The sequence below is a fragment of the Neltuma alba genome, unplaced genomic scaffold, assembly GCF_004799145.2.
Source record: "Neltuma alba isolate B1F8T4 unplaced genomic scaffold, ASM479914v2 tig00011650_pilon, whole genome shotgun sequence".
Taxonomy (NCBI): Eukaryota; Viridiplantae; Streptophyta; class Magnoliopsida; order Fabales; family Fabaceae; genus Neltuma; species Neltuma alba.
This window is the reverse complement of record NW_021636298.1, coordinates 222,098-245,680: the sequence shown is the minus strand read 5'-3', so window position 1 is coordinate 245,680 and position 23,583 is coordinate 222,098. Positions and strand designations below refer to the sequence as shown.

Here is a 23,583-nt window from a genome sequence, read left to right as displayed (position 1 = left end):
AAAATTATTAGGCTCCAATGATTATTTTTTGTACCAATTATGGATGTTTTGAAAATTAAACTTAATATGTTAGCATTTGAGAATATTTATCAACATTTAAGATTTTAATGTCATCATTTTTTCAAAAAATTTTAGGGTAAAGGACTAAAAATATATTTTTTAATTTAGGGACCCAAATTAAAATCTTGGACAAAGTTAAAAGACTAAATATATATTTTAGCCTTTGGATATTGATGCTCTTACTTGTCTACAAATGAACATAGATGTTTATGACATCACCTCTACGATGCGTACACATGCAAATTTTGATTTGGCTGATGTCATTCTTTTGTATGCCGCCTGTAGTTGTTTTTGCTATACTAATTACAATAAAGTATTACCTAAACTTTAATTTGTTGTTTATGAATGTATCTTAGCAAGTGGCAGGCATTCAAATTGGCTTCACTTTCTGGCTTTGCTGAGCCCCTCGGTGTTATTATTGTTGGTAAGCTATTTCCCTTTTGTTGCTTTGCATCGTTGGAGCTTTTTTAAGGAAAAAATGACTAAGAAGCAATGCGATATTATGACAATGATGGGTAATATTGATGAGACAGGTATTATATGGGAATTTAGAAGGGTAATAGTATTTAGGGAATTAGAGTTAGAGGTAATTTAGGATATTTGACACAACCTTTACTCTAGGAACAGGGGAGTATCATGTGTAGTCGTGTGTGAAATTGAATAAAATTTTGGCATTTGGTTTTTGAGGTTTCCATGTATCGACAAGTTTTAGAATGTGAGTCATGTTTGCTTGATATCATGCCTACTTTAGCCTCGTACACTTGCTCTCTTTCCCTATCATTCTCAACGTGAGTTGTCATGATATAATTTTGCAGATTTAATCTTTTACAAAACCATGCTTTTTGGAGTTTTACATTAATAGATTTGAATTTACTGTGATGAGTTTTCTCCTTTTCCTGCAGCCTATTTATTCCCTAGCAGCTTAAGTCCTGAGATTCTTGAAGGCTGCTTGGATCAGGTTTGTGGTAATAGTGAAGGGAATTGACGACGCGCAGCGAAAAAACAACTCGAAATTTTAAAACTTTCAATCCCTTTCCGGATCTACCGATCGCGTTTAAGTCAGGTAGTAAGAAGCATTACCTTTAGGCGTTCGATTCCCTGGTGACTCGATGATTCGGCCGTTCAGGATGCTTCTGGTGCCTCCTTTGTCGTTCGAAGTCGACAACTCCGGTCGGCTTCCTCTACCGGTATCCACACGAGTAGCCCTCAACCTCGAACGGCGTGCTAACGCCTATGTCCGTCTAGGGTTTTAGGAATCCGTCCTCTCTCCTCTCTTTTGGCCGTCTCTTAGGTGTTGGTTCTCTCTTAGTTAAACCCTAGCTCCTCATACCAATATATAGGATGCTATATAGGTTTAATTAATAATATTTAATTTCGAAATTAACTCTAAATTAATTCCGAAATTAATACAATATCAAAATATTGCCTAATCAGATAAGAGAACAATTAAATAAATATGGTTTAAATTAAATCCGTCTCACAGATTTAATTCTCCTATTTATTTAATAAAGAGATGACGGAATTAATTTGTATATATTTAATTTATCCTTATAAATTAAATCTAACAATTGATATCTTTTATATTCATATATATATATACGAATTTATATATATATATATATATATACACACACGTCCACCCTATATTATTCATTGAATCTGGACATATCTTAGATTCAATGAATCTGGACATCATAACTCGTGTCGGGCTATTTTGTGTGCGACCCTGTAGGCCCATATGAAGTTGGCAGTGGGCCATTAACTATAATGACCCACAAGTCGTAAGCGGTCTCTAGCAAGACATCACGACTACCCAAATCATATGAGGATCATTGAACGATGCAACCTTTCATACAACCATATCACGTCCCTTTTGTCTCACGACATTTTGGTCATGGATGAGGCATGGAGAACGTCATCCTCCTATCCATGACCGTTACTTTCTCGATCCCTGAGTAGTCTGAGTATAGAAATGGAACTACCTTTCCATTATAGTATGGCCATACATTTCTCAGACTCACTCATCGAGGGGCCCAGTAATGTCTCTCTACGAATGTGAGGGACAAATTCCATCTTGACCATTCACATTCCTACGCATGAAAAACCACTAAGCCTGAACATAGTCTTTATGATCACTTGGTCAAAAGTGACTTTTGACTAGGTCAAAACTAAGCGTTTCTCATGTATGAATCCATGATGATCTCAGGTCAAAGGGCACAGTGACATGGTTGTATATGAGAGAAGCTTATGACTTAACCCATGCAGCTCTCTCATAGCGGGTCGGTCCAACACCTTGTACTCTTACATGTGCCTATGACTTTAATTTATATCTCCATATATCTTTAAAGTCATACTGGTCTTATTTCATCTTTGCTCCCACATAGATGACCGACCAGGGACATTTAGGATAAACCATGAGTTATCCAAGGATAGTTATCACAGTAAACATGCAAATAATAATGATAACGTAATTAATAAACTCATAATTAACAATGTTCAAAACATAATGATTGGCCCCTAGGGCACAATTTCCAACAAATAGAAGTTTTAAATGTCACATTTTTGTGGTATTATATTGATTATTTATGTTCTGCAATAACTGCAGTTGGTGGAGTCATGGCCTTTTTAACACTGCATGAAATGCTGCCATTGGCATTTGATTATGCGGGACAGAAGCAATCTGTTAAGGCCGTGTTTTGTGGGATGGCTTTCATGTCCGCAAGGTGACAAATCTCATTGCTTTATAAATTACCATTTGATGAGATGATGCTATTGTTCGAATTTTATGAATTCTCTGCTAAGGTTTGAAGTAGTGGTGTGATTCATGTTGTTAAGTATTGAAGGGAGCAAAATTCCCTTTCATGCTTGTTAACTCTAGATACCAAGCGAAAATCATGTTGGAAGGGTGAAAGAAATTGTTTTGTGGAAAGATGGTGCACTTATGTTGGCCACATAGCATTGGGTCACCTCAGTTTTAAATTTCCTGGTGCTATTATTCTTGGTCTGTACTTTGTCCTCAATGTCCATTGCCTTTGGTTTCTTCAGTTTTCTTTTTTTGGGTGTGGGTAGGGGTGCAGAGGGGCTGGCTTAGAAAACTATCTGGATTTTTTCGTTCAAGGAGTTAGAATTAGCTGGGGACCTTGATTTTGTGGCCTGACATTGTCAAAACATATTTCTTGTGAGATTACCAAATAAGCAATATATTATCTTCTTCTAGTTCCTCTCAACAATGTCTTGAAACTTAAAAATGGGGTACAAGAAGTTCATATTCTGCTTGCTTTTTCTTAACTTTATCCATGCCTAGTATTCTGCTTGCTTTTCTTTCATACCAATCTTTGCCAGTAAGCTCATGTTTCATTAACATTACTGGATTTGCAGCCTATATTTTCTAAGCATCAGTTTACCAGAGGATATGAACTTGTAGCTGGGAACATGTGTCTTCCAAATGAGACGCATTCTCCCCGTGTGTGATTGAGGTGTCCGTGTTGACATAAACTGCATAGTAGCATTATCCCATCTGATTTGAGACGCCTGGGCTGTCAATAAGAAAGGCAAGAATGTACAGTCATTTGCGGAGGATATCAGACAATCAATATGGAGATGCATCTCCGACTTCATGATTTACCTTGAAGAAAGATGTACAGAGAATTTGAAAAATACCATCAATAATATTGTAAGCCGTCTGTAGTATTTTATTAAACCTCCTATTCTGCGTAAGATGTCTTTAATGTAACTGCATAAGAATGCCATTACCTGTTTAGCCATCAACTTTCTTAAACTGCGCTGTTAATGAACATTTGAAGGATAATGGCATAATTGTTAATCCATAAGATTTCTTGCCTCCATACTTGATTTTCTTGAAATTCTCCATTTTGCTTGAAAACCGGACTAGCTGCGTGAAGCTCTCAATTAAGGAAGCGGCGCCAGAACTTTTCGATCAAGGGCGGTAACGTTGTCACTTACAGAACTAAGGCATCTGAGACTGATATGCTTTTGACCTCCAGACTCACTAGCTTTTCCCCTCGCCCCGTTTTTCTCCGGCTTCTTTGTTTTGGATCTTGTTTTGATCAGGTTCACGAGCGTTGAGCACAACGAAATGGCTGTTATCTCAGTCCGCTCAACATTTTCGGCAGTGACCGAACAAGCCAGCATTTTGTAAATTTACGTCATGCAGACAATTAATTAAAATATATAAGAAAAACTCCGATGACTGATTCACATCCCAACAGACGCCCTCTGTCATTTTATATTTATTAAACTAGAAATAAATGTGTCTCGCGGAGTATGAATCGAGTTATATATTATTCATAATCAGCATATAATATGGGCATCTATTACTAACTAAATAGTATTTATATTAATCTTTATTCCCATCATTTTGCGTTGCCCCGAAATTCCTTATTCTCGTGCCTTTGTATCAACAAACTACATGAAGGCGAAGAGTTGAGTTGGAATTTGTGTCGTAGAGGACTGCTGGATCAGTTTCTGCAATGAACTCCATCAATGCCCCCAGCAAATTCTATATAGTGGAAAGCAATTTTGGATGAAAGCGTCTTCCCATTAACTCACACAAACGCATTGATTTAGGAGACAAATTAAAGGCTACTTCCTCCCACTGCGAGGCTAGGTCCCGGATGGACCTAGACGACAACATGAGCTCTATTCCTTAGCTACAAATTGCTCCCTAGCTATTCATATTCACGAAAGAGATAGGGTTCCTGGAATTAATATAGATCGGATAAAGTGCCACACAGAACAATTGACCCAAAAAGTATTGCAGCACGCACATATTCATGTATGATACTTGATTGATTTTTTTGGCCAAAAAAAAGACCAAAGAAGACATTTGGTATTGAGACTTTATGATCATTATTTTTTTTGGGGGACCATATAGTAATTTTCCCATCAAACAAGTCGAATATCTTAAAAAACTATGGCCAAGCAGAAACTAAAGGCACTTACCGGAAGCGTGGGTAAATCTTGTCTCTTGTGGAGGCTGCTACTTAGGTCAGGAGGGTTGGTGTGACGGATTGACGCTACTCTGTAATCCATTCACACACAAGAAAAGTAAAAGAACCCAAACTTCATTATTAGTTATCGATTTCATCACCCATTTCACTGTTCCGCTTAATCTTTTACGGTAATCTCTCTTCATTACTACAGGCCAAAAAAATCTCTCTTCATTACTCATTCGCCTCTCAACCCCAGCAGTTGCAAACAACGCTCTTGCCAAAGAAAAAGAACCCCCAGCAACAAAGTTGTTATTTTTATTGTAATTTTGCTGTGAAAAGTGGAAATAACAACATAGTACAGTTGGACTTCCACACTGCTGAAGCACACTACAGATTATACTCTGAATAATCCAAATACACTGTACTTTTTGAAATGACATTTCAAGAGCCCCCATCCATCACTGCTGCATTTCAGATCCAGTGCGTCCCTCCTGTTATGATTACGTTTCCCATTTTTTTAAAAACGGAACCCTTTTTCTCTTGAATTCCTCATCATTTCAACGGAATCATTACAGCGAGTCGGCAACGTAGTATATGATGTGTCCATCACAAAGGAAATGGCAGTATCATTGCCTCCTAAAGCTGACCCCATGACACACGTTCATGAGCCTTAGGCAACTTGCTTTTTGCTCCTTCCTCTCATTATTTTATTCTTTTCTCACACTTTAATTACGACCCCTTAGTTTCTTTTCCATCAATGGGTATCGCCCCCTATACTGATTACCTTCAAGTCGCTTCTTTGAAACCTTGGATCATACTCCTTCGCATTTAAGAGTGTTTGGTAACCTGCAAATTATAGTTTTAGAAGGATTTTTTTTTTTGTAAAACGAGACAAACTCCACCACATATTTACTTTGTAAGCTGTAAAAGCATTTCTGAAACTATGGTTTGATTTCTATCCAAACACCCAGTTTACAATTAACGTTCCATTTGAAACTTTACAACCGATAGCAGTTAACCGAGCTGAGAGACCCTAAAAACACTTTCTTTTTAATTCATAGTCTTTGTTAGCATATACTATATTCCTAACATACATCGTGTACTCACGGTGCAGATTCTGAGCGATAACAACGCTAGCTAGCTGGCGAGAGCAAACCTTTTTTTTTTTTTGGCCAAAGGCGAGAGCAAACGTTGGATGCACATTATATAAACCTTTTCAAATTGAGTATCTTTGGCATTTGAGTATGTGTCGAGATCGATCCTAGCATCAATTTATCTCTGGGTTACGTTTGGAGCAAGAGAGACGTGGATAAAAGGAAACCGAAACCCAAAAGGAACAAATTTGCTTCATTAATATGCTAGTCATGCACAAGTCCAAAAGTCGAAAGCAAAAATTAGTTCAATGTGAGAAACCACAGCTAAAGCTCCTGACTAATTATACAAAGTGGCGGAATTAACCCATAATACAATTAGTTATGATGAGAATGAAAGGAGTCATTTGGGTGGTCAATTTCAGAGGGCACTTCATCCTGATGGAGACAGTCAACACCACAAGGCGTGTGGGTATGTCCGAAAGCCTTGACATGATCCTTAAGAGATCTTTTATGCTTGAAGTCAGAGCCACAGGAGCAATACCAGAGTTTGCCACAGTTCTTCTCGTGAGTTCTCCAATCACCTCTCACTGCAAATGCTTTGCAACATTTTCTACACATGAAAGGCTTTATCCCGTGCTTTCTCTTGTAATGGGTTTGAAGGGTTCTGAAGTCTTTTAGAGGTTTAGCTCTGGGATGCTCGATGTTGTTCTTGCACCCAGGTGCACAACAATAGCATGGAAGCCTCAGCATTGCTGTTGGCTGTGTCCCCCTTAGAGACTCTGGTCCCCTTCTGTATTCAGATCCATGCCCCCACATATGCATCTACACATCAACACTGATCGATCTTAACAAAAGCAGTTCCATGCATCAATTCTTCAATTCAGTGGATCTGAACTAAAATCTGTGGCTGATAAGTGAAACAATTAACATGTAATTGCTAATAATTACCTATAATTAGGTCTATGCGACGTGACCGTGTCGTTTATTTTTAAACTAATTTCCAATGTCGGCCAAGTTCTGGAGTCAGAAGGCTGGCTATACCTAGCTGCTAGCGCTAGCCAGAAGGATGTGTGAATCGCATCCTTTCTCAACACGTTTGATCACTTATTTCATGGAGCATAAATGAAAAGGCAACGGTGTAGGGTATCCTTATAAAGGAAAAGTTGGAAAAGCTGAAAACGATTTGGAACACTGTGCCTCTATATCTTTTGGCTAGCAATAATGGTCACCTATTTAGCTTAATATGCTTTTACTTGAAGTCGTTCTCATTTTCTGCCTCCTCGGTGTTCAGATTGTTCTTGGGTTTAAACTTAGATCTCATATTACATTAAACCCTAGTGAGCGATTATCCATCTTTGGACACCTCAAGTTTGTACTGCTGAACAAAGTGGGGGACACGCCAAAGTATTAATTAACAAGGTGCATGTCGGTACGTAGAATAGTTCAGCGGAAATAGAAATATACCTATGTAGGTGTGAATATACGTGAAACAGACCTAAAGTATATAGAATAGTTTCACAAAGAGGGAATAATGCGATCTTGAGTAAAAGAGGAAGTAATGGAAAACCCTAAAACGGACAAAGACTTTAACAAATCTAACACCTTTAATTTGGTTAAATGAAGCCATGACATACATAGGTGAAAACTTTGAATTAGGCTCTTCTCTTTCACAGCAAATGTTCACGAAAAGTAAGATGAGAGATCGAGGAGGGAAAAGGAAAGGGAAAGACACCCTTTCTTTCAATCTTAAAATATTTCTCTCTCCTCTTGAGAGAATGAATAATGAATGTTGAGCAGGATGGAAGAGGACAAACCTGCATGTTGTTGTATCTGTTGAAGGTCTTGAAACAAAGAGGGCAGGAGAACTGTGTGGGACCAATCAGAATCTGAGCTGGGTAGGGATCCAATACTGACCGCCTGGAGTGATCCTATCAGAGAGATACCCAGAAGATACAGTTGTGACTTCGTCTTTGTCTGAAACTGTCTCTGAGGAGCATAGGTTCGAATCAGCCAAGTCAGGCGATGAACTGCTTGGGGTTGGAAGGCCGAGGTGTAACTGCAAAGCCAACGTCACAGGATCATCATTCAAAGAACCACACCCCGTGCCTCCTTCTTTCTGCTTGATGTCTACTTGCATATCATCTTCGTCATGTCTTGGAGGGCTTAGGTTAAGGAGAGGTAGGGCTTCTCTCGGAGGAGGAGAAGAGGGTAAAGCGAGAGATGACGAGTTAAAATGAGCACAAGGAAAGTTAAAGGAGGAGGAGAAAAGGAAGGGAGAATTGAAGGCTTCGGGGCAGTAGGGGTCGGTCATGTTAAAAAGTGGGAACCAGGGAAGGGAGGTTCAAAGGCTAGGTTTGTAAAATGCGAGAGAGTAGAAGGAAAGGAAACTAAAGGAAGTGGCAGTGGAAGGAGAGATAAAAGGGAATCATTAAATAGTAAAAGTGAGATGCATGAAAGATCCATGAGAGAGAGAGAGAGGAAGCATGGGCAGAAATCCAATGTGGTTGGACCCATTCAATTGAAGCAAAAAGGCAGCGACAAGAAATCACTTTGCGAACTGTGACCTAACCTAATCACAATATGGAGAATGCTTGATCAGGCAAATCGGGAATAGCTGGAGTGATGATTCAGGTATAGTGTGGGAGCAGATGAAAGATATATATATATATATATATATATATATATGAATGATCATTCATGAGCTTGTCTTGGGACTTGGAATCAACTTATACGTCTACAGTAGTCATTGTGATTAATCTAACAACGTCTTTTTTGAGAGAATGTAATGAGCTTATTAAAAAAGAAGTGCATGGGTGAGAGGCTTCAGTGTGAAATTCACGTCATGGGGAATAGAAATAGCTGGGAAGCGAAGCAGCAAATGCTTTGGCCTGCACGCCGTGGGTCGGCTTGGCTCCCCAAACAGCACAGAGACTGTGTCTGTGTCCTCTGTCTGCCCGGCTGCACTCTTCACTCTCTCTCCTCTTTCTCTATCTTTTGCAGATCACTCTCTCTGGGGATCCGCTTGTCTCCTTCACTCTCTCCGGGGCCAAACGGAACAATCCGTTCCGCTGCGGATCACACCTCTTTGTACTTCACCCAATTTCTTACAATATCCTCCCTCTTTCAAACATCCTCGTAAACAGATATTTATTACTTAATTAAACGCACGTTTACCTACAGGTAATTGAAATTATGTTATGAAAAAAGAGGTAAGTAATTTTAATATACACTTAAGCACATTTTAGGAAAAACAGACATTAATTACCCTTGAAAATTTGCAAAATATCTCATGTGACTTTCCAAAACTCGCCTTGTATTTGAAACAGATGCAGTTTGTTGCCTCATATGCCTATGTACATGCTCCTACCCTCTGAGTGTAGACATGAATAAAAAGTGCGGATGATTTAATTAGTTGGATCCGCCGTGAAGATGGCCTCATGAGTCAAAAGGGGTCATCATGATTCACGTCCGTCAACTTTTATTCTCTTTCTGCTTTGCCCATCCGTGCCATCACTGCGGCTCGGCTTTTCTATGTACCGATAGCAGGTTTTATTAATTAAACTTAATTTCTAGCCAAAAAAGAGTCTGCTACATCTATTTTAGAAGTTAGAGGATACAGAAACCAAAATTTTAAAAGTACTTTTACATTATAAAAAATAAGTATGTAAAAAAATTAATCTCATTTTACAAAAAAAAATTAAAAAAAAAAAACTTTTTCTTCTCACCAAACCCTCGTTAATGTCGTCACAAGTTGCTTTAACTTGGTGTGTTTCGTGTTGTCTATTTCTTAACCTGACGTACGTTACTTTCGACTCTCAATGCATTTGACCATTCGATCAAACAAACAAACAAATAAATATAAACATCTGGGTGGGAGAATACGTGCAAGTCAGAACTTGACACACGAGATCTTTGTCAATGGCACAGCAGTTCAAAACCACCAATGACATGTGAATGTTGAAAATATGGATTACAAGAATATTGAATATACGATATTGTCTCCAAAATTCCAACAGCATATGTACAGCAGAGGACGAGGGGAAGAAGTCAAAGAGTCCCTATTCTAAACTGGGAAGAGACATGCCCCAGCCTTGGCATGCTCACCAAGGCGCTGTGTCCCCAACAGTGAACCAACCTCCCTCCTTGGAATCAAAATGGAAGCAAGCCATTTCATGCGAGGCATTAGCAATCTAACCGTTAAAAGAAGCCATCAGGACAGCTAATTAATATTGGGAAAACAAAAAGGCCATACGCTATTTCACAAGGATGACAAAGCAAGCTTTCGTGAGGACACGGGGAAGAACAAAGTGGGCTCCGGGCGGCAGGCTAAACGTTTAGTTTCTATGACCGACTCCGAAGTGAAATCTCCTTTCACGATTACCATTAAAGGCATACTCAAGACGCAAAGGACCCAATGGAGAATCCACACGGATCCCAAACCCATATCCGCATCCGCTCCCAGGTTTCAGCCTTGCTCCAGCAGGGTCACCTTATAAAAACCAAAATGTGATTCGCAAACACATCTCCACAGAAAGGCATCAAAAGACTCAAATGTTTAATGGTTAAAATTGTTCAATTAAGACAATTTAGATATTGTGCCACTTGACTTGACTGTTGAATCTTAATACTAACCTAGCATCACTTGTCATATGTTTTATATCATATATTTCACAAAAATTAACAGTTGAGCCTACCAGGAACAGTTGAGCCTGATCCAAGATCTGTTCCATAGTCGGAAAATAAAACTCCTTCTACTGGCCTCAACTGCAAACAGAAACAGTATTAAGATCAGTGAACCAACTTCTCTCCAAACTTATTTTTCGCCAAATGCATGTATCCATGGGCATCTACAAAAACACGTTCAACAAATTCAAATACCATCGGGAAAGAAACTTCTCCAGAGCCAACAATATATGATCGACCAGAGCCCACAGCACCTTCTTCGTAGCCTCTCACACTATTTGTTCCGCCAATAGGGAATGCTTCAAAGGGAGAGAAATTTCCCACCACATGACCACCAGAGAGGCTACCAATGAAAATTAACAAATGCAAAATAGATCATTGGTTCATTTTTTGATAACAACAGATAATCTGCTTTTGTTTTACAGGGAAGACACATCATTCTTGTTCAAGAAAGAAGCACATTTATTCCATACCTTAAAAGAAAGCGAGTAGGACCTATCTCAATGCTCGTCCTAGCACGCACATTCGTCCTATTGAAGGACAACCACTCAGGCAAAAGAGGAAGTCCCTGTTCCATATTGAAGACAAGCTACAAAACCAAGCAAATAAAAGTGAGAATCAAGAAGAGAAATTTGCATTACAGGACAGAAGAGTATATAACAGACCATAGAAGACCCATGATCGCCAGAACCAGTGTAAACAGTCTCAAATTTAGCAAGCAACATGTCATCATGGGTATTTCCACTGCAGGGAGACATTGGCGAAAATATTAGAAACAAGAAACCAAAACAAATGCAGCATTTATTTTTAGGTTGCAAACCCTGCAGTGAGAGGACTACTGTAACCATCCTTGATGATAGGAGTCCCTTTGTCGTCACGAACCCCGGCATGCTGGAGTAAAAGCAATCATTAAAAGAAAAGGGAATACAACTTAGCTTATTGCTTATTCAGAAATGATTAAAAAATAGGAGGAAAAAACAACCACTCACAAAAACCAGCCTCGCTACTTAAATTGTGAATTTAAGTACCTGAAAAATAAGCCCTGCAGTTCCACTCCACTTTGGCCTGACAGGTCGACTGAACTCTATACCAGCTGTGACACGACCAATGGTCAGGCTACTATTATCAGGCTGGTTACCATGAACAACTGTTCCAGGGGTTCTTGAGTTCTAGTAAGAAGTAAAGGACATGCCAGAAGACACAACCTTTAGCTTAAAAGCATCAAGATTACAGAAGTTGAACAGGGACAAAATAAACCTTCAAATTACCTGAATCATTATTGTCCTAGATGTTCGTTTGTCATCTCCTTGAATCCAAGGGTCTGTGAAGTTTATCCGAAATATTGAGTCAATCTGACCCCTCTCCAAGGATATATTGAGTTTCTGGTTGCGTCCAAAAACATTCCTATGAGAATAGGCAAAGCTGCAATAATCATAGTATGAACGATTACACCAGCTGTATCAACTATTCAATCTTTTAAGGTGGAAATTCAGCAAACATTATAAACATAGATATCAATAAGAAACGCTTTTATTCGGTTGACAATACTAACAATGTACACATGTTGATGGAACCCAAGCTCAAAATGACACCAAAATTAGCAATAATCTTGCCGGAGTAAGAGTACAAGTCTAAGCAAGATGAGCTACAATTCTGAAAATAGCAACATTCACTCACTAAACACTTACCCTCATCTAACACCAAAACCCTACATTATAACTCGAGTTGGCTTGTACACATATTTATCAATGCCATTAAGCAGTATAAAGAGTAACAGAAGCCAGATAAATCAGCCTCAAAATGGCTTACATTGCAGCAAGGGAGCTTAGATTATATTAATAATAACATAGAAGGAAAAAATACGATGCTGCAGGATAAATCATCCGCTAATAACTTTACAGCAGCATGATGCAATGAGGCGTATGAGCTCACCTTCCAATAAGTCCAGACAGAGGACCACTGGTAATCCTGTGATCATAAATAACAGAGTTAGACCATGCAGCAGAGGAATTAGTTATTTAGTGTGTATTAACTCCATGAATGCATGCTTGAAATTAGTACGACTCACCCACTCGATATTCCACCACCTGCTGAAAATCCTCCACTAGGACGCTCCACCACATTCATCACCAAATCAACCTTCCCTGTATCTACAATATTGCAGAAACAAAATACGCTAGTTTCAAGGAACGGTTATACTGACAATTTACCTTCCTAATAGCTACTGAACTCAAATGAAGCCCATTTTTCATTACAATTTATTACCTGCTGGCTGAGGAATAATGCTAACATCTTCCATGATTCCCATAGTTAACACAGTGTCTACATCTCTTTTTCCCTGAATCATACTGTAGACCTACAATAAAATTGTATATTGTACCAAATTCCTTGTTAGTAAACACGCCAAATCAACCTGGCATATTTCCATGAACAAGACTCTCTACACGCAGGTATGCATGAATTAGAGTAGTAGATCAGCTGTTCCCTACAGAAAGAATTACTATAGACTGAAGAATGTTGATGACTTCACCCGTTAAAAAAAAATAATTAACTTCAAAAGGCCAGGAGATTCTCTCTATTTAGCTTAATTTGCACAGACATGGAAAGAACAAAGGTTCTTAAAAAAAGCAATCAACAGCTAACTCTCAACTCAAAATGAATTATTATCTTCAAAGTATTCGAGTGAGTACCTGCCCCTTCTTGGTTGTAATTTGCCTGAGTATTGTTTCTGGCTTTGTCTTCCCTAAAGTAGGCTCACCTCTGACAATAGCAAACTAAGTTACTAATAATAACTTAATAAAAATCAGATGAGAAGTTTTGTGGTTTTGTGACTGCACGTGTGCAGGCGAATTGAATTGAAGATCCTTACGTCTTCCTATCTAGAAACCGTATAGAGATGTTATTGACCTCAGCTTCTGAAACTTGCAATCTCAGAATACCCCCTGAGAGAGTCTCAACAGCTGAAACCTATAATAATGATTAAATGAGTGGGGAAATTAGAGTGGGGAACAACAACAACCATTATCCTAGTTGGAGCACAAGCTAAGCAGAGTTAAAGCCCATAAATATATGGAGCTAAAAGCACTTAAAAACAGGAAAAAGCTTATATTACCAGATTTTGGAGGATAAACAAAGATATGGTCAAAAAGGCAAGTTACCATAGCAAAAAGACCACGCTCCATATACCAGCCATTGATGGATGATATTGCTTCATCCAGTCGCCTTAGATTGATAACTTTCCCTGTACAAAGTAACATAAAATTGTTATGGAAGACTGCTATGAACAAAGAGTCATTTAATTTGCATATATATGATTAGAACTGCATAGGAAAGGATGAAGAAGAGTTACCATATCCATCCCGAAATGAATCCTCTAGAAACTTTGCTGGAAGAACATTAGCTCCTTCACATACCAAACCTTGGAACTCTTGATTTGCTTCTACCTTATGCCACAAGAAACCAGCAGTAATTATTAGATGCATGGGCAATTCATAGATTTCTTTGACCAATTTCAATGTAATTGGGGAAAAAAAAAATCTAATAAGCATTCTGTTAAATTAGATAAATGATGCAGGGTTTCTACTTCTGTGGGAAACATTTTCGCATTTCCAAAGCAAAAGTAAAACGCGACCATCTTTTAACTTCGTACCATGCATGCCTTAAAAGTAGAAAAACACAGCTTTCCCAGAACATTAAGGACGTGAATTTACTTATTTTACTACTGCAAAAATGTAAAGCACTCATGGTTTCCAGCTCATGATACTCACTACTCTTCTTGAACATGATAAATTTAATTTTTCTGGGAAGGTCAGTAATAAAGTAGAAAATGAACAAGGCTTTACTCTCTTGTAAACAAAGTTGGATATAGAAGTGATCAGTAAGGATAAAGATCCAAACTTTGGATACAGAGTCAAGTATGCAATCACTTGCAATTGAAGATCATGGCAACATATGACATTTTCGGTGAAACTCTAAATAAACAGAATTAAATATAAAACAAAAACAGTATGCCTCTTTTGCACTCGTACCTGAAATACCAATCTGATGCCATCACGGGTATCAACCGCAACTGGCATGCACGAGCAGAAATACCCACTATTAATGATGCGATGCACATCCTCTTGGACCTCGCGCACAGTAAGAGCAGAGTTGGGTCGGCAAGCTTTGAGGGCCTGAAGTGCCTCCATCTCAAGGTCCTTTCTCTCGAGCTCCTCTCCATCCTTGTTTCTAACAAGCACCTCACTGATCAGCACCCTCTCTTCGTTCTGTCGACTTGAAGCGTGCCCCTTCTGTGGTGTCTCCTTCCCTTCTGGCCCCGATTGGCTCGACTCCGCCAATGACAAGGAAGCTGAGCAGAGAATAGGTGACGTTCCTTTCAATGCTCCCTTGTCACCAGTCCCAGACCCACTCGAGGACAACGATGCTGAGCAGAAAAAAGACGATTTAACCCTTTCGTCCGAAACACTCGGGGCTGAACTAGTCCATTTCGCCTTCCGAGACAACAATGGAGGACTTTTCGGGTTAAAGTTATCAAGTTTTGAACGACTTCTGATAGAATCAACGAGTCGGGCTATTGGGTTTCCAGTGTGAAGGATTTGAGAACGTATGCTTTCGAAACAAAGGGTTGGGGTTTTGGGAGGATGGGGGATTTTAACGGACGACGAAATGAAGCGGACATCGTCATTTACATGCATTCTGGACTCGCTTCGAAGATAAAGGAAGATTTGAAATTTGAAATTGAAGCAAGGAAATGGAGAAGCCCCCACTGAAGCGGCGGGCAGTCGATGACGAGAAAGCCGAAGCTTCCTTCAAGCGTGCCAAGCTTCCGGTGAATCCCGGAGCTTCTTGGTTGCAATATGGGCCGGGCATGTGGATTCAGTTCCACAGGGGACCCGAGAAGTTTGCGAGGGAAATATTGCATGGAAATTGGAATTGGAATAATATATTACCCTATTTTATTGTTTCTTTATTATTTAACTCTGCACCCAAAAAATAAATAAAAACTCTGAAAATTTTACAAAGGCCTTGAGTTTGAATTCTATGATTGAGTGACTCGGGAAATTTGAAAGTATTGTTTAAGAATAAAATATCTGTTAAAACAAGATAAAAAACGGAAATTTATTTTAGGCTTTCATCTTTTATAGCCCAACCTGTCAGTAGAAATTAGTATGACAATGAAAGGGGATAGTCGATAGCCATTCCTAGAAAGGACACATAGCCCATTGTCATTATCGCAATGCTTGACAAGTTAATTAGCTGCCTTGTTAAGGGGGTGTTTGGCTTTTTTGGTTTGGCAAAAATTTTGCCAAACACCCCCATTTTTTTTAAAACCAAGGTTTTGGGCAAAACCTTGGTTTTGCCTAACAAAACTTTGGTTCCAGATAAGCAGGCCGGGCGCAGCTTCTAAGGAGGGACAATTATTGGCTACGGAGGGAACAAGCACGCGGGGGGGACTCATTCAGCATGCGGGGGGGTACTCATCAGCTCAAGGGGTACAATTATTTGGCAAAATAAATCATTTTTTAAAAACATATTTATTTATTTTATTAATATATACACACACTAATTTCTTATTATTTATGCCATATGTATTATGTTGCCAAAATATATATTATTAATAAATTTATTACTTCAAATAAACATATATTATGAAATATATATTATATGTAATTATCATTTAAACTTATGTTCTTTTTAGTAATTTCTACATATCAAAAAGCACTTCTGACAATAATTATCCAAACACTCTCACTTTATCAAAATCACTTTTCCAGAAAATCTATTCTTTCAAAATCTATTCTCTCCAGAATCTATTCTCCAGAAGCTATTCTGCAAAGCATGGTTTTGCTTCATCCAAACACCCCCTAAATTGACAGGGGAATCTATAAGAACAAGAGGGAAATTTCCCACTCTAAAAAAAAAAAATCAGCAGCCTAGATTTTTATTGACTAATTTAAATATATTAAGAAAATTTATTAAGTTAGTTATTTGTAATAAATATATGTTTTTTAAAATATCTTTACTAATAATATGTATTAGCTAGAACCACTATTTGATAAAATATTTAACATGTGTAACTTTTATAAGAACTACTTTAACAAAAATAAATCAATATAAAAGACAAAGTGGATCTGAACCTTATATTTATGATCAAATTAAAAATTAAATTAGTTTTTATATTAAAGACTGAAAATAGTATATTAGAAGAAAAACCAAAATTAAATTTAAAAATAAATAATGCAGGAATAGGTTTTTTTGGAAGAGAAATAAGGCATATGTACCCGCGTGGGCCTGAAGGCATCTGTACGCGCCATAGTCATGCAATTTGAAGGCACATTGGGCCAGGCGGCAGGCATCCAGACATGGGGAGTGATTTGGCGCGCCGCAGTTTATGAAGATGAGGCGTATAAGAGGCATGCCGTCAATATTTGGTGGGAACCGCTGGACGTTAAGGATTCGAATTTTTAAAAGAGAGCGGCCGCTGCTGTTCTAATGCGACAACTTCTCCTCGGTTCTCACGGAGCTTTCCCAGGCGCTTGAATTTGCAAATTCATTGCCAAACCTCCGATTGAAATCCCCCACTCATCAGCACCCGCTGCTCTTCTATTTCGGTAACCCTATATTCCCCTCCTTCTCTCTCCTCTTCTTTCTTAATATTCCAACTAATCTCTTCTGCGCGTCTTCACCTCCACAAATCCATTGCTCATCACCCTAACCTCGATTTCAGTACTGCTATTCTTCTGAGAAAAGATTTAATTTGCAGTCAAATTTGTAAACTCTGTGCTCTGATATTAGCGACCGCGGTTGCGCCACGTGTCCATAGCGGCTGAGGTCTCTAGTTTTTTGTCCCCCTTGGGGCCCCTATTGAGCTTAATTTTAACAAACCTCTCAGCGGTGCGCAGCCCCTTGCACGTTGTTACTTGTTAGGGGAAAGATTCCCATATATTGTTGCTCCGATCAACTCGTTAGTTTGTTATCACAGTAGCTTAAACCCCCCCTCCCTCCTGGCCGAAAAGAAACGTTGTTGCGGCCTTGCGAGTGGTCAACTTGTTATAGTTTCCGGTTTTGGTTCTTATTTCAGCTTTGATAGTTTACTTGGATAATTAGAGACGTGTGTATTGGCGGAATCTTTCTTTCTTTCACAGCTTTTTTTTTTTAATTTTAATTTTTGGGCCAGTGGCAGGTCGCGTAGGACTAAGGAGACGAGTACGACAGAGAACATGCTGTATATTTTGTTGCCTTAGTTTAGGCTTAAAAATAAGTGGCCATTATGCTACGTTTGTTGGTTTAAATGTTACCGAGCTTCATTGAGGACGGGTTTACCTGAAGGAGTACTGTGATCAAGCCATAGATGGCTCCGCTTTTTGTATCCATGATACTCGCGGGGATGGGCTCGTGTCCCGAGTTTAATAGTGTTCTGGGAGCGTATTCATCCTGCTATCCAGTTTATTTCTGGTCACTTATTTACTCTCTACGGAGGGAGCTCGATTCCTCTTTCATCCTCTGATTTATTTTCCTCTTGAAAAGGAGAGCTAACACCATGCTAACTTCAGTTCCCATCAAATCTAATTGCCTAACGATATCTTGGAATCATGTAAGGAGTCTATATAAGCTATGGAACCATATTTAATTTCATACGATAATTCTTGATCAGAAGAAAAATAAAAAGTCAGTCATGGGAAATTGAAAACAGGGACCGGCAATCTCATTGTTTTCATTCTTTTTGTAGAGCCAATGAACCCTCAGTCTCAGACGGCAATATCTGAAGCTAGTAGAATGCATGATCTTAAGATGCCGTTGTTGCAGACTCCCCAAGATGCCACGCTCCGGGAGGTTAAGTTTAGAATACAGGATATTACTTGTGCATCCTGTGTAAATTCAATAGAATCTGTAGTTGGAAACCTTGATGGAGTTACTTTTGTTACGGTGTCAGCAATTGATGGCAAAGCTACAATCAAATATCTGCCAAAACTTATTAGTGTAAGTCATCTTCTGATATGTTGAAAATTTAATTAGCTTGTAATATGTCAAAATGGTTTAGTTTTTTCCATATTAATTATTACCTCTGATCCTAAATATAAGATTTACTTTGTAGTACAAATTGCACTCCGGAGGTAGTATTTGATATATTGGCTGCATATTCGTCATATTTGCATAGCTGAAATCTGGATCAAGAAACAAAACATAAATTGGCGATTTTAACGGAAATTATTGTAGGTCAAGAAAATAAAAGAAACTATAGAAGAAGCAGGTTTTAGAGTTCACAAGCTTTCAGAGCAAGACATATCAGTATGTAAGGTCAGGATTAAAGGAATGGCGTGCACAAGCTGCTCTGAATCTGTTGAACGTGCTCTTCAAAGGGTTAATGGTGTGAAAAAAGCAGCAGTAGGCCTGGCTTTAGGAGAAGCAAAAGTGCATTTTGATCCTACTCTCACTGATATAAAGAAAATAATTGAAGCAATAGAAGATGCTGGCTTCGGAGTTGATCTCATTAGCTCGGGGACTGATGTGAACAAAGTGCATCTAAGACTTGAAGGACTTGATTCTCCAGAGGATGTCAATGTTGTAATGTCATCTCTTGAATTAGCTAAAGGTGTAAATCATGTTGAGATGGACTTGACAGAACGTAAAGTTACAGTTTCCTATGATCCAGATGTTACAGGTCCCAGATCTCTCATACAGTGCGTTCAAGCTGCTGCTCATGGCCCCAGTGGATATCATGCAGTCTTGTACTCTCCTTCAGGACAAAGAGAAACAGGGAGCATGAATGAAATTCTTATGTACAGGGACCAATTTTTGTTTAGCTGCATATTTTCAGTTCCCGTGTTCTTATTTGCCATGGTACTTCCCATGCTTCCTCCGTATGGCAACTGGTTGAACTATAAGATCCATAATATGTTAACTATTGGAATGTTTCTAAGATGGATCCTTAGCACGCCTGTTCAATTCATAGTTGGCAAAAGGTATTGGATGAGTCATATGATCTGTTTCTTGCTTTTGTTTAAATGATTTTATTTAAATATTTATTTGATCTTAATTTCTTTTTACTCTTGCATAAGCCAGCATATGACTGACTTTGCTTTCAATAGAGCTATTTCATTAGCTTGTTGTTTATAATATGATGATTAGGTTCTATCTTGGATCATATCATGCACTGAGGCGAAGATCTGCTAACATGGATGTGCTGGTTGCACTTGGCACTAATGCTGCGTATTTTTACTCTATTTATATTCTAATAAAAACGCTCACTTCAGTAACATTTCAAGGACAAGATTTCTTTGAGACCAGTTCCATGTTAATATCCTTTATTCTCTTGGGAAAATATTTGGAGGTTGTGGCTAAAGGGAAAACATCAGATGCTTTAGCAAAGTTGACACAACTTGTTCCTGACAAAGTTTGTTTATTAGCCCTAGACGCTGATGGGAATGTCATCTCTGAGACAGAAGTCGACACTCAACTTATTCAAAGGAATGACATAATTAAAATCGTTCCTGGGGCCAAAATTCCTGTCGATGGCATTGTTCTAAAAGGGCAAAGTTATGTAAATGAAAGTATGATCACAGGTGAGGCAACACCAATTGATAAAAGCCCGGGAGACAAGGTATTATTTATGTAGTATGCCACCTAGTTTATGTTAATTTTAATTATAATGAAACCATGAGCACCCTGAGACATAACGGATCAAGACAAAACCATAAATGGAAAAGGGTGGTGTCAGTATTCAATGATGAGACTTCTTAGGAGGACAGATAAAACTGAGTCAGAGAGTGGGTTAACTTTTGACACTATCCAATTTTCCATAAACAGGTTATTTGGTTTGACCTTATAGATGTAAAAAATTATATTGAGAATGCTACCTTTCATTTTCCTTAAATTATGGAAAATGTTCTTAGCCTAGCAATGCTCAAATTTTAAGTTATTGGTAGTATTAGATAACAAACAATTGTTATACCCAAAAAGGAAATATCATTTACCTTTTCTTTTTACCTTTTTATGGGAAGGGGGATGTATGAAATGATGTGTCATCATTATTTTTGTCCCAAGCTTTGGTTACATATTGTTTTGAAGATGGCAATTTTGAATGGTGAGAACTTTTTCACTTTCGCTTTGTGCTGAACAGGTTATTGGTGGGACCGTGAATGAGAATGGCTGCTTACTGGTTAAGGCCACACATGTTGGAATGGAAACTGCACTTTCTCAAATTGTTCAACTTGTAGAAGCCGCTCAACTTGCTAAAGCACCGATTCAAAAACTTGCTGACCGAATTTCAAAATTTTTTGTTCCAATAGTGAGCTTTTTTTAATTATTCCGTCATTGTTTCTTTTTTTTTTCCCCTTCAAGGAATAAAGCATTGATGGCGTTTATGATTGCAATTTTAGGTGGTTGTTGCAGCATTCATAACCTGGCTGGGATGGTTCATCCCTGGTGAAGCTGGCATTTACCCTAAGTATTGGATACCAAAAGCTATGGATGCATTTGAGCTTGCTTTGCAGTTTGCTATTTCGGTTCTTGTTGTTGCCTGTCCATGTGCTCTGGGTCTAGCAACACCAACAGCAGTCATGGTTGCTTCAGGTATGGGTGCTTCTCAAGGGGTACTTATCAAGGGAGGAGATGCACTGGAAAAGGCACACAAGGTAATGGTCCTTTGGTTGCAGTTACACATAATTGGGTTTTAAGATCAAGGGCAACGTTATACGTTATTTCTGTTTTATCTACATTAACATTTGACATAATCTAGTAAATATTAGCTGGTTTTTATTTGATGCTACCTTATTTGCCTGGAATTTACATTGTTCTTGATGCAGGTGAAAGTTGTTGTGTTTGATAAGACAGGGACACTTACCATTGGAAAACCAGAGGTGGTCAGTGCAGTGTTATTTTCTGAATTTTTGATGGAGGAGTTATGTGACATGGCCATTGCTGTGGAGGTACTTGTTTAATTGTTGCTCGCTGTACTTGTATGGAGATTTGAATCTTTGGTGTAGTTTCGTTGTCTTTGATATATTAGGAGCTTTTGTCAGATTGGCAATAACTAGTGTGTGGTCCCCCAATTTCGATATTAAATTATGAATTATGCTAGGCAATACCATTTCCTCTTCATTTTATTTGTTTGAAAAATAATACATATAACTAGGGAATGGTCCCTAGATTTTGTCATTATTATTCAATTCTCACAATTCGAGATGAAAAACAAAAAGAAGAGTTCTTACCATTTGAAGATTATGTATTGATGCTGATGTTTTTCAACCTAATTATATTTTACTTTTCCAAAACAAATCCTTGATAAGTAATATAAATATCTCATTGTTTCTACAAATTTAGGCAAGCAGCGAACACCCAATAGCAAGAGCTGTTGTGGGTTATGCAAAGAGGCTGCGCCAGAAGTTTGGGTCTAGTGCTGAGCAAGTCTTTGATGTGAAGGACTTTGAGGTGCACATGGGGGCCGGGGTAAGTGGAAAAGTTGGGGGGAGAACAGTTTTAGTTGGGAACAAACGACTAATGCATTCCTGTAACGTTTCAATTAGTCCCGAGGTGGAAAGGTATGTTTCTGAAAATGAAGTTCTGGCTAGAACCTGTGTGTTAGTTTCAATTGACGGAAAGATTGCTGGAGCTTTCTCTGTAACTGATCCTGTAAAGCCTGGGGCTAAGCGCGTGATATCTTTTCTCCACACCATGGGCATATTAAGCATCATGGTGACTGGTGATAACTACGCTACCGCAGCTGCTATTGCAAATGAAGTTGGTATTGACAAGGTCTTTGCTGAGACTGATCCACTGGGGAAAGCAGATAAGGTTAAAGACTTACAGGTAACGCTTGTGGCTATATTCAGTTGTACTTGAAGAGATATGACACGACGCCTTCATTGGATGGCATTCTCTAAATCTATGTATTGGTGTTGTTGACACAATGTGATTACTGGTTAATGAACAGAAAATGATGCATGAATACTTATATTTGAGGTGATGTGTCTGATTTATTCTACTGAAACCGGGTGCAGATGAAAGGTATGGTGGTGGCGATGGTGGGCGATGGAATCAATGACTCACCAGCTTTAGTTGCTGCAGACGTGGGTATGGCAATTGGTGCCGGAACTGACATAGCCCTAGAAGCAGCCGATATAGTTCTGGTCAAAAGCAGCTTAGAAGATGTGATTACAGCCATAGATCTCTCGAGAAAGACCATGTCTCGCATCCGTCTCAACTATATCTGGGCTCTTGGTTACAACATTCTTGGCATGCCAATTGCTGCCGGCATCTTGTACCCCTTCACCGGAATCAGGTTGCCCCCGTGGCTTGCTGGTGCTTGCATGGCTGCTTCTTCTCTTAGTGTTGTTTCTTCCTCTCTCCTGTTGCAGCTCTACAAGAAACCTTTGGACGTGGGATCCACTTGATGCTCTCCCGGGACAATTTTTCAAATACATGAAGGCGAGTTCCGATCCACCGTCCATAATAATGGCACCTATTAGCCTTTAAGTTGTAACTATCAGCCGGCTGATTGATGCCATTTTTCCCTAAGTGGATTTTTGGTCATTCGTAACTAGTGATTTCCATTTCAAATTGGCTGTCGGTGCAATGAATAATTTTATTATGAATAACAATTTTTCTCATGACAAGATTTTTATTTAATATAGAAATAATACTCCTCCGGTCCTTAATATAAAACGCAATTATTAAGTTAGTTTTGATCTTAAATATAAGACTTATTTCTCATATTTATCAATTTTTTCTAAATTACCCCTATGAATACTCCCTCAAACATAATCAAGTAAAAGAGAAGGAGTGGGTATTAAGAA

The 23,583-nt window shown here is 38.6% G+C and overlaps 2 protein-coding genes, 1 long non-coding RNA gene and 1 pseudogene across 6 annotated transcripts; 2 read left to right on the top strand and 2 right to left on the bottom strand.

Moving 5' to 3' along the window:
- The first annotated feature begins 2,668 nt into the window (after positions 1-2,668).
- LOC114716333 (uncharacterized) lies at positions 2,669-3,905 on the top strand. Its single transcript, XR_003737615.1, has 2 exons — positions 2,669-2,783; positions 3,439-3,905. It is a non-coding gene; the product is annotated as an uncharacterized LOC114716333 (long non-coding RNA).
- Positions 3,906-6,335: 2,430 nt separating this feature from the next.
- LOC114716327 (zinc finger protein WIP5-like) lies at positions 6,336-8,493 on the bottom strand (annotated as a pseudogene).
- Positions 8,494-9,977: 1,484 nt separating this feature from the next.
- Positions 9,978-15,723, bottom strand: LOC114716334 (outer envelope protein 80, chloroplastic). Its single transcript, XM_028901321.1, has 16 exons — positions 14,818-15,723; positions 14,139-14,232; positions 13,948-14,030; positions 13,659-13,756; positions 13,480-13,549; positions 13,055-13,145; positions 12,858-12,939; positions 12,722-12,757; positions 12,058-12,211; positions 11,818-11,958; positions 11,610-11,680; positions 11,455-11,533; positions 11,263-11,378; positions 10,985-11,132; positions 10,801-10,870; positions 9,978-10,595 (listed from the first exon to the last, which is right to left on the bottom strand). The coding sequence occupies exons 1-16, from the start codon at positions 15,481-15,483 to the stop codon at positions 10,441-10,443; spliced, it is 2,154 nt and encodes a 717-aa protein (XP_028757154.1). The 5' UTR covers positions 15,484-15,723; the 3' UTR covers positions 9,978-10,440.
- Positions 15,724-17,071: 1,348 nt separating this feature from the next.
- Positions 17,072-23,403, top strand: LOC114716322 (copper-transporting ATPase HMA4). Of its 4 annotated transcripts, none has more exons than XM_028901307.1 (9): positions 17,072-17,400; positions 18,519-18,769; positions 19,007-19,752; positions 19,919-20,390; positions 20,910-21,077; positions 21,169-21,423; positions 21,595-21,717; positions 22,112-22,597; positions 22,789-23,403. In XM_028901307.1, the coding sequence occupies exons 2-9, from the start codon at positions 18,524-18,526 to the stop codon at positions 23,179-23,181; spliced, it is 2,889 nt and encodes a 962-aa protein (XP_028757140.1). In that variant the 5' UTR covers positions 17,072-17,400; positions 18,519-18,523; the 3' UTR covers positions 23,182-23,403. The 4 variants fall into 4 exon arrangements, with proteins under 4 accessions (XP_028757140.1, XP_028757142.1, XP_028757143.1 ...); XM_028901309.1 differs by having other exon boundaries at positions 17,072-17,408; XM_028901310.1 differs by lacking the exon at positions 17,072-17,400 and adding an exon at positions 17,420-18,354.
- The last annotated feature ends 180 nt before the right edge of the window (positions 23,404-23,583 follow it).